At 42.1% G+C, this 9,614-nt stretch overlaps 2 protein-coding genes across 2 annotated transcripts; both read left to right on the top strand.

Annotated features, from left to right (window-relative positions):
• Positions 1-25: 25 nt before the first annotated feature.
• On the top strand, positions 26-4,735 carry LOC113143951 (cell cycle control protein 50A-like). The gene is made up of 7 exons (XM_026329571.1): positions 26-496; positions 1,284-1,403; positions 1,486-1,593; positions 2,319-2,406; positions 2,493-2,639; positions 3,082-3,288; positions 3,586-4,735. Exons 1-7 carry the CDS (start codon positions 260-262, stop codon positions 3,777-3,779), a joined length of 1,101 nt encoding a protein of 366 aa, XP_026185356.1. The 5' UTR covers positions 26-259; the 3' UTR covers positions 3,780-4,735.
• A 673-nt stretch (positions 4,736-5,408) lies between these two features.
• cox7a2b (cytochrome c oxidase subunit 7A2b) lies at positions 5,409-8,959 on the top strand. Its single transcript, XM_026329574.1, has 4 exons — positions 5,409-5,546; positions 5,861-5,950; positions 8,404-8,488; positions 8,697-8,959. The coding sequence occupies exons 1-4, from the start codon at positions 5,529-5,531 to the stop codon at positions 8,753-8,755; spliced, it is 252 nt and encodes an 83-aa protein (XP_026185359.1). The 5' UTR covers positions 5,409-5,528; the 3' UTR covers positions 8,756-8,959.
• Positions 8,960-9,614: the final 655 nt, after the last annotated feature.

The raw sequence follows: 9,614 nt of genomic DNA, 5'->3' as shown, positions 1-9,614 counted from the left end.
ACGTCACCACGCATTGCGTTACCCTGCGTGTAAACTTCCGGAGGGAGCAGCCGTCGCTAGCTTCCTAGTTAGCGGTTTGACGGTTACCGTAATGGATTAAATCATCAGAAATATGTGAAGAACCACACGTGGTGTTACGTTAGCAGCGTAATCCGGTGGTTAACGTCACTAGGTGTCAGCTGTTAACGCGTCCGTGGGGCTTTGAGGCTAAACCGTTTGAACCCAGCGGCAGCGAACGGCTAACGGGCTAGCGGGCATCATGATGGCGTCCAGCTACAACGCCAAAGACGAAGACGGACACATCGCCGGTGCCGGTGGCGGGACTCTGCGGAGCAAGAAGCCCGAAAACACCGCGTTTAAACAGCAGAGACTTCCCGCATGGCAACCCATCCTCACTGCGGGCACCGTCCTCCCCGCCTTCTTCATCATCGGCCTCATCTTCATCCCCATCGGCATCGGCCTGTACGTGACGTCCAACAACATCAAGGAGTTTGAGGTAACGTTAACAAGTCAGCATGAAAACAGAAGGACCCGAGGGATAAATACGGGATTACTCACTGGATTTATGAGGACTGTGACCTGCTCCTGCCAAACTCTATTCAGAAATTGCTGCATTTTACTCTGACTGTGCATATCGACATCTTCTTTTTATGAAATCGACTTTTCTTGAAAGGCTGTGCCCGGATGGCAAAGTCGGCGTAATTGTGAGCAAAATTCAGACAATAATATCTAGTTGAATCTAGTTGGTTCGTCAGTGAAATATCAACATGATCTTCCAGTCAGATGCCACTTCCGCGTCCCTTAGCTAATTATTCAACCATGTTCAGCTCAAAACAGTGTATGAATGTGCAGAGATATTAGTTAATAAAAACATCCCAATCCATCTTGTTATAAAAGAGAAAATACTAAAATAATAGAAAAAAAGTTTAAGGCATTTTGAAGCATAAATAATAAAGAGAATGTCTCTGGGTTCTCGACTGTTGATCAGACCAAACAAAACATCTGGAACCATCATCAGAGAAATTCTCTCTCTCTTTTTTTGCATTTTTCATTTTTTGCCCACAAACGATAAATTCACAATAATGTTATTCATATTGTGTGAAGACAGACAGTCGTATGTGAGTTTGAGAGTTGATTATATTTTCAAAAAGCTTTTCCTGGGCCCCGTCTATGTTTTTCTATCCTTTGTCTGGCTCCTTTCAGTCATGAAGCATATTGTTCATTCTGATTTGACAAATGCGACATAGAGTTTTCAGTCTCTGAGCTCGGTTACTTGCTTGCAGATCGATTACACAGGAGTTGACATGTCCAGTCCCTGCTTCAACTGCTCCCAGAACTTCAGCTGGAACAACACAAGGCCTTGTACCTGCACAATACCCTTCTACCTGGACCAGCCATATGAAGTAAGATAATATTATATGTGCAAATGCTCAGAATGCTTCCCATATGTATATTTACATTTTTTATTTTTCTCTTAATCAACAGAGTAATGTCTTCATGTATTATGGTCTGTCCAACTTCTACCAAAATCACCGTCGCTACGTTAAGTCAAGAGATGACAGCCAGCTGAATGGAGACGGTTCATCCCTCCTGGTATGAGCTGCTCCAAAACGATGACTCTCAGTCATGTTAAAACTGGACCAGGCCACTCTGCAGGAGATTTTAACATCAGAAGTCATAAATCCTGAGACGGTGCATTAGTTAAACTGCACAAAAACCTCTGCCAGTCTCTCCAAGTCTGATCCTCCTCACTTAGAGCATATTAAGGGAACAACCTGGGTCCAGCTCTCACTGGAGAAACACTCCCTCAGTGCAGTTGGACTGAATTTGATGTATAATATTAAATTAACAAGTCATCCATTACTTTCAGTGGTGCCGCACTAGCAGCCTTTTCTGTTGCATAAACCACTTTGACATATCTGTTCCACAAATCTCTGTCGTCTGAATGTTTCTATGAGCAGCTGCTTTATAAGGACGCACCACAGACCAAAGACTCACTGGTTCCCTAAGGATACAGTAGAATCTTTGGTCTTCTGCTCTACAGACCAATGAGTATAAAGATTTCAGTCAGTTTTAGTCCTTTGTCTTTTGACCGGACTGATACTTTGCCTCCCTGTCACTGTGGTGGATACAGGAAAGTTCACTCAGTCCAACATCACAATGTTTATTTGGAACAAATTTACTACAGCTGAACTTTTCTAGTGAGTAGGGTTGGTGGGTTGGCTGGATTTTTGTTTTGTGACATTTCTGTGCATGAACACATTTACTGCATCTTCAGATGTGACCAACATCTCTGCTCTCTTTCCCATCACCCACAGAAACCCAGTAAGGAGTGTGAGCCTTATGCTTATTATGAAAACAAGCCAATCGCACCGTGTGGGGCCATCGCCAACAGCATGTTCAACGGTGAGTCCTTCTCTGTTTCCTGCTGACCACACACTTCATTTTACTGACAAATCATTTCTAATCAACTGTCTGTGCTTTTCTTGCAGACACATTAGAGCTGTTTTACATTGACCCCAACAGCACAAGGAATAGAATTCCTCTGACGGCGACAGGAATCGCCTGGTGGACAGACAAGCATGTGAAGTTCAGAAACCCGGGAGGCAGCAACGCAAACCTCACAGCAGTTTTCCAAGGTACCAGCAGCAGCTTGGTGCAGACTTTTCTCTGGAGTCTCTGACTTTTGCAGTTAAGATGAAAATAGTCTCTAATAAACACAGTGTTTCCTCCTGTTCTTTAAAAACGACAGTGAGTAGCAGGTTTAGGAAGCCACTGACAGAATAGAGAAGTATTCATGGGATTTGTTGACAGCATCAAAAATAGAGAAGGTCACTGGCCTTTGTTAAGATCCACTAACCCTCAACCAAACTGGTCTTCATTGTTGTGTATAGATTTGAAAGTAAGATGCCAAAACAGAATTTAAAACATAGAGAACATTAAGGAAATGAACGGTTGATGCACTTGTTCCTGAGGTAGGAGACAGTGCAGTAGCCAATCCACATTTAGGGTTCCTTCACTGACCAGTCATTGAGTGAGAAAACTCAGTTTCATTGTTGCTGATGTTTCCTTCTAACTCAGGAACATCAAAGCCGGTGAATTGGCGCAGGCCAGTCTACGAGCTGGACTCTGACCCAGAGAACAACGGCTTTATCAACGAGGATTTCATTGTGTGGATGAGAACCGCCGCACTGCCGACCTTCCGCAAACTCTACCGCATCATCCAGAAGAAGAACAACATGGTTCCAACTCTGCCCCGAGGAAACTACACTCTGGAGGTGGTCTACAGTATCCTTTATAAGGAGTTACACACAAGGCATCAAACAGTTCACAAAGTTTACACGTAGAATTTCAGAGTTTATTACATCAAACACAGCAGAGAAACAAACGGGGGATCACAGATTTGTTCATCTTTAGTTTCAAAAAGTAGTGGACCTTTAATAAAACATGTTTCATGTCTGGGGGGCTTGGAGAAAAGAAATAAGTGGAAAGTTAATGTTGACAAACTGTTGTACGTTTGGTCCCTGAGGTCTGTTTGAGCTGTAACCACCACAAACTGTTTCAGTCTTTAACTGTTGATCTCAGATTATCCCGTTCGGAGCTTCGAAGGCCGGAAGAGGATGATCCTCAGCACCATTTCCTGGATGGGAGGCAAGAACCCGTTCCTGGGCATCGCGTACATCACTGTGGGCTCCATCTGCTTCTTCCTGGGCGTCGTCCTGCTGATTATTCACCACAAATATGGAAACCGCAACAACAGCGCCGACATCTCCAACTGAGACAGCGGCTGGAGTCCAGCTCACCTCTGCTGCACTAAAGAATCGATCTCGTGACCTGTCTCTCCCCTAAAAAATCATCCTACAGTTCAAAATGTAACACCCACATTAACTTCTTCAGCAGCCGGATGTCACTTTGGGGCTTCAAAGCTTCTTGACGACGGCTGATTTTCTGTGTGAAACAATTAAAAGTCCAACAGAATGAAAAGAAAATCTTCCCAGGAGTCGGAGACCTTTATGGGCTGATGGTGCAGATAAGGTGAGCTGGATTGTTGTTGCTGTAAGTCCAGAGTTGCATGCTGGGTAATGGAGATGTTGATGTGAACACGGAGCTGCGGGTGCAGCTCGTCTTTGTGCCTCATTTTGTTCGCTTTGAAACTAAAATCAAGCTTGTACTGAGTCGCAGCACTTTTACAAACGTGCTGACCAGGTTCAGGCAGCACAAACTGTTGGAGCTGTACACATGACATGTTTCTTTTCTGTATTTATTTTAGAGTTTTTAGACATGTTTGCATTATAAAATATTTGCGCGCAAGAGCTCATTGGTCTGAAGGGTTTAAAAGCTCTGTCTTAGTTTGTGCACATGGCAACACATAAATCCAAGACAGGTCATTTCACATGCTGTTGAAGCTTCATTCATTGTCATACACATGCAGTAATAGATCATCTGTGCAGCATGATAGAACAGTTGCACAGCACATGGTAAATGTTTGTCGTCTGACATTTAAACCAGTCAGTCCTAATGGACACAAGTAGTGTGACACCCACATTCTGTCATTTTTAGCTGAGATTTATAGATGCTGCATGATGAAATGTGCTGAGTAAAAATGTATTTATTGTTTTCTTTTAATACTTTTTATCAAAATTAATGGCAACTATAAGAAGCACTAGATGTGACATTAATTCTCCATATGTGTATTGTTGCTTTAAAAGAATAAATGTGTCATTTCAGAGTTAAAGCAGGTGTCCCCTCACTGTGTTTCCTTTTTTTTTTTCCTGATGCTGTAAAGCAAATTTCTAAGCTCTGGTTGATTTTATTTTTTTTTAAGTACACAACTATATCATTAGGTATTAACAGCAAAGTGTGTTGTATATGTTTAAGTATTTACATTCAAGACTAAAATTTTGCCACTGTGATGTTAATATTTTAGAATTTGTCTGCACTAATGGCATAAAGAGCTCAACAATAACTGAATAATCAATAAACCAGTAACATCAGAGAGTCTATGGTAAAAACTAAATTTACTAATACCATTCTTTGATGTGTTATGATTTTAGCGCCATGTAAAGGGTGCCATGTAAAGGAACAGAGACTTCTGTTCTAGGACACCACACAGAACAGAGGAACACATGATTTACAGTGAGAAAAACAAAAAAACTTTACACAACAGATAATTGTCATGTCAGAATTAAGCAGGACTGCACATTTAAATTAAAATTTTAAAGTTAAAATATGTGTTTGCACACTCCAGTTAAATAAAATAATTAAATCAATGATTTCTTCAAAGTACATTTTTGAGGCACCGGTCTCCTTTAAATTGCAATGAACGATGTGTGACAGGTTTTATTTTTTACTAACCTTGAAAACAAACAGCCTTAATCAGTTGAAACAGTTCGTGTTTGTGTCTGCGGGGGCAGCAGAGCGCGCAGCATCAACACAGTCTGCCGCTAATGTCAAAGACGAAGAAGAAATAGCTCAAAAACGGAAGTGGCGTTTTCCGGTGTCCTTGTGAGAGAAGGCAGGTTGCGAAGATGAACAGACACATTTTTGTAAGTTTCTTTTCTACCACATGGTCAAATACTGTCGTTATCACGCGTCATGTATCTGGTTTTTATCAATAAATGGGGGGGGGGGGTATAAAAAAGGCGGCAAAGTTTAAACTCGGACTGTTAGCTAGGGGTCACGGCGAGGGGAGAGTTAGCATTAGCTTAGCGTCCGCGGTGGCTCATGGGTATTTTTCTCCGTTATCCGGTTCTTTTGGGTTTTAAACGACGGACTTTATCTACATTTACCTAAAAGGGGTACACTATGCTGTCCGTGTCCTCTGTGTGTGCTGACTTTGCTGGTTTCTGGCTGTTTCCAGGCGCTCCAGCAGGTGGCGCGGCGGACCGTGTCCACCTCCGCCCGCCGTCCGGTGGAAAATAAGGTCCCTCAGAACCAGAAGCTGTTCCAGGTAAAGCCGAACCAGCCCGAACCAACCGCCTCAAATATACATGATAAACATTCTCGTCTACACCGTGAGATATTGTCTTAGCTGTGACTCTAACCCTAAACACAGAGACGAGCAGTTAAGTTCGGTTTAATGTCAAACAGCCTGATTGGTTTTTGTGTGTTTGCCATATTGAGGTAAATATCAATGTCGGAACATTTGCTAATCAATATGTTTCTGTGATTTGGTCTTAATATTTTGATTTGTGTCATGTCTCACCTGATTCTTCAGGTGTCTGCCTGGTGAAATATATTATAAATCATCATTTAAACCAATGTTTCCAAACTTTTCCTGTGGGGACCCGCTTTTTTTAGACAAGAGTGTTTATTTAAAACACTTTAAGAGGCACAGCAAATAGACCATGACCCCAAATGTTGGTGATTTGATCCCTGGCTTCTCCAGGTCTCATGTCCAAATGCCCTTGGGTGAGACACTGAAGCCCACGTTCCTTTTTGCAACAAAAAGTACCTACTCCAAAAGAGGAGTTTAAAAAAAATCCTAAAAGTATTATAGTTATAATATAGTTGTGCTATGCAGGCCCACAAAAAGGGGAACGTTCTCCAAAGGTTATGATAAACGTTAAAAAATAAAGTTCCTCTGGTCCAGAAGTGCCTTATGTGGTGAAATGATGGATTCACATAGTGAAGTCACAATTTCAGGCCCAATTTATTTGCCATCTGTAATAGTGTGTACACATGCAATATGATGGAGATAGAACAAATGTACTGCATGTGTGCCAGTGTCTGCTTAATGTTTAGGGGACTGTCGCAGGTTTTCTGCTTTTCCACACTTTGGAATTGACCGAATCATTTTTAATGGTCAAAACAAATTTTTCCCCCTGCTGCCACAGAATAATTGAACATTCACAGCCTGGCCACGGTACAGAAAAAGTCACGAGAAACATTACTTTCTCAGCCCCTTGAAACCCTGATAGAGTACTTCAAAGTGGTCTTGGAAGGTCTTCAGTAACTTGATGAATAATTAAGAACACATACTAAGAATCTTGAAATGCTAAAAGCGTGACAGGATTCATGCCTGTTTTTCCTTCTGCAAGGCCAAGTAGTAAATTCTTTCTCATTCCTTAGCGGTGAAGTACAGTTTGGAGGGAGGAAACCATAGTGGTGCAAGAATAATGGCCCAAACAGTTTCATGTTTTTCTCAGTGTGATTCAAGCTCCATTGTTCAGGGAAAGTCATTTGAATTCTTAAAAAACATCTAGCAGCAGGCAGACGCTGCAGGGTTCTCCATGTGTGAAAGTATAACTTTATGATTCTGTTTTCCATGTTCTGACGAGTGCATATTTCATTTCCTTAGCAGTGGTTCTTCTTATGAAGATCTGAAACATCTGTTACTGTCATTTTTAGCTCCACAGATAAGTAGCTGACGTGAAAGCATTCTAACTGGGTGGAGAACTAATGCTGCATGTTGTACTATATGTTTGAGCTGCGGTGAATAAGTGTGTAGGTGAAGGACCTTTTCAGTGTTCGTTTACATTCAGGGGTCACAGGAATCAGGGCTGAGGAGGCCAGAGAAGTAGCTCAGAGCTTCTAATGCTGCTTTCACAGCTCAGGCAGCCAGATGTGCTCACCGCTGACGTTTAAGTAAACTGATGATTTAACAGGCTGCCAGTGTCTTTTAGACTAAACAAGCTACTTTTCTGGCTGATGACCTCTGGACTATGCTTTTTATAACGTCTGTGCTGCAGCGACTGAAGCCAGCCTGCATGTTGTCCTGCTGCAGCTAAAGATCACATAGAGCTGCAGGTCCAACAAACCTCAGACACCAACTGAATCACTCAAAGATCCATTTTAAATCTTAGCATATGTGTATGAAACTTGTGTACATATGCAGCAGTCACATATATGTAACTGTCATTCAGTGAGTGAGTTGTTTTGCATTGATGAGGAAAAACACATTGTTGGTTTATTATCAGGAAGTGTGTTTTAGTGTGCAGCCTCATATTCAGGAAAACTCTGTTGCTCACTTACTGAATGCAGAAGAAATGTGAGAAGTGCTTTATGCAGCATTGGTGTTTATCAGTGTTAGACCTTTGACCTCTGTGAGGTCTGATTACAAAACCAGCACATTTTATTCCCAGCAGACCTTAGAAAGTCTTTGGAACTTCCTTTAAAATGTGACATCTGCCGAGCTCTTTGTTGAGACTCGCTGCTGCCCCATAGTCGAAGTTCATCATTCGACGTAAGCTGCAGTGTGGCTCAGGCACTGCTGTGTGATGGATGTTCACCCAAACTACAGCTGCACTTCCACATGTTTTAAACCCAGTTTATGTATAAACTCTTTGGATGAGATGTTGAGGACGAGAAAAGGTAAATTACGGTTCAAGTTAAAACCTTTTATAGGAGTTTGATTTATTTATTTATTTCCTGTTCTGATTTCTCCGTCTTGTTTCTCTGCAGGAGGATAATGGAATTCCAGTTCATTTAAAAGGAGGCACCAGTGACGCTCTGCTCTACAGAGCGACAATGGCGCTCACTGTCGTCGGTGAGCAAATCTCTCTTCTTTCTGTTGAATCTTTTGCTGAAACACTTTTTAAAATGACGTGGTATTTTAGGAACTAGAGTCCACATTATTGGTGGATTGATCAGTAACATGAAAGGACAGACTGGGAAGTTAGAGGAAATGTGAGTTGGTGTTTGTGTCTTTTGCTGGATGACAGTTCATGTGTGCTGATTGATGCATCTTCTTTCAGGAGTCGGGTACGTCGTGTATGAGCTGGTGAAGGCGGCGTTTCCTCAGAAGAAAAACTAAATCCACTGCTTCAGCTGTTTACTCTCATTTTAAACCTGGGCAGCCACTTTATTTTGTCAGAAAGCTGATAAATCTCCGTCTGTGCCGGGCCGTGTGTTTCCTGTCATGATAGGATATTGTTTCATGTTCATGGGATCAATATTTATTTCTTTTAGTGTCTCTGATGACCTGAGGATCAATAAAAAATGCCTGTCATGACCAAAACCTGTGTCCTTCTGAGCAGTTACTGCATTTAGCAAACAGGGTCGTTGATGAATCCAAATGTTTCAGGAGGTTTGGTGTCAAGAGGACTTTCTATCACAAGAGGGCGACGTTTACAAAGAAGTCAGTCCAGCCTCAAAATGAATTGTCTAATTAGTTCAGGGATAAATGCTTTCAAATAACGCTTTTGTCCAGATGTAAACAATCACATATTGTTATGAACCTTCTCATTCACCAAACACCAAATACCTCATGTTCATCCACCGTGGGGTCCTGGACGGGTTCTTCTCTGGTGTCTGCTTTAATTTAACTTGGGGGGCCCGGGGCCTGTTCTGCAGTCAGTCCACACCCACGGCTCATTATTTAACCCTGATCAGCTGCAGCTCCTCCCTCTGCTGCCACAGGTCAGACCCCGGGGCCTGCAACACAAAAACCCTTTTTTATTTATTTATTTTTAACATAAATGTAAAATTTAAGTGATAACCAGCAGAACCTGAGGGGCTGCAGAGCGTCCCCCAGACACCAGGGGGCGCCCGAACCTACAGACATGTTTATATTTTTTATGAATTTGTCAGAAGTTTATTAATTTGAATGTTTCTAACCAGTTTTGGGACCGTGACCGACGCACTCCGGGTGGAGCTACACTAAGTTTAGGTAC

The sequence above is a fragment of the Mastacembelus armatus genome, chromosome 24 (assembly GCF_900324485.2).
Source record: "Mastacembelus armatus chromosome 24, fMasArm1.2, whole genome shotgun sequence".
NCBI classification, from domain to species: Eukaryota; Metazoa; Chordata; class Actinopteri; order Synbranchiformes; family Mastacembelidae; genus Mastacembelus; species Mastacembelus armatus.
Note: the sequence above shows the minus strand (reverse complement) of the source record. Positions and strands in the feature narration are given on the sequence as shown.

What these genes read in the sequence shown, in the direction of transcription:
- LOC113143951 (XM_026329571.1), top strand. Translation starts at nt 260, where the DNA reads ATGATGGCGTCCAGCTACAACGCCAAAGACGAAGACGGACACATCGCC. An exon ending in ACCTGGACCAGCCATATGAA is followed by an intron (nt 1,404 to 1,485) that starts GTAAGATAATAT and finishes CTTAATCAACAG; the next exon opens with AGTAATGTCTTCATGTATTA. An exon ending in CGCCAACAGCATGTTCAACG is followed by an intron (nt 2,407 to 2,492) that starts GTGAGTCCTTCT and finishes CTTTTCTTGCAG; the next exon opens with ACACATTAGAGCTGTTTTAC.
- cox7a2b (XM_026329574.1), top strand. An exon ending in AGAACCAGAAGCTGTTCCAG is followed by an intron (nt 5,951 to 8,403) that starts GTAAAGCCGAAC and finishes GTTTCTCTGCAG; the next exon opens with GAGGATAATGGAATTCCAGT. An exon ending in AATGGCGCTCACTGTCGTCG is followed by an intron (nt 8,489 to 8,696) that starts GTGAGCAAATCT and finishes ATCTTCTTTCAG; the next exon opens with GAGTCGGGTACGTCGTGTAT.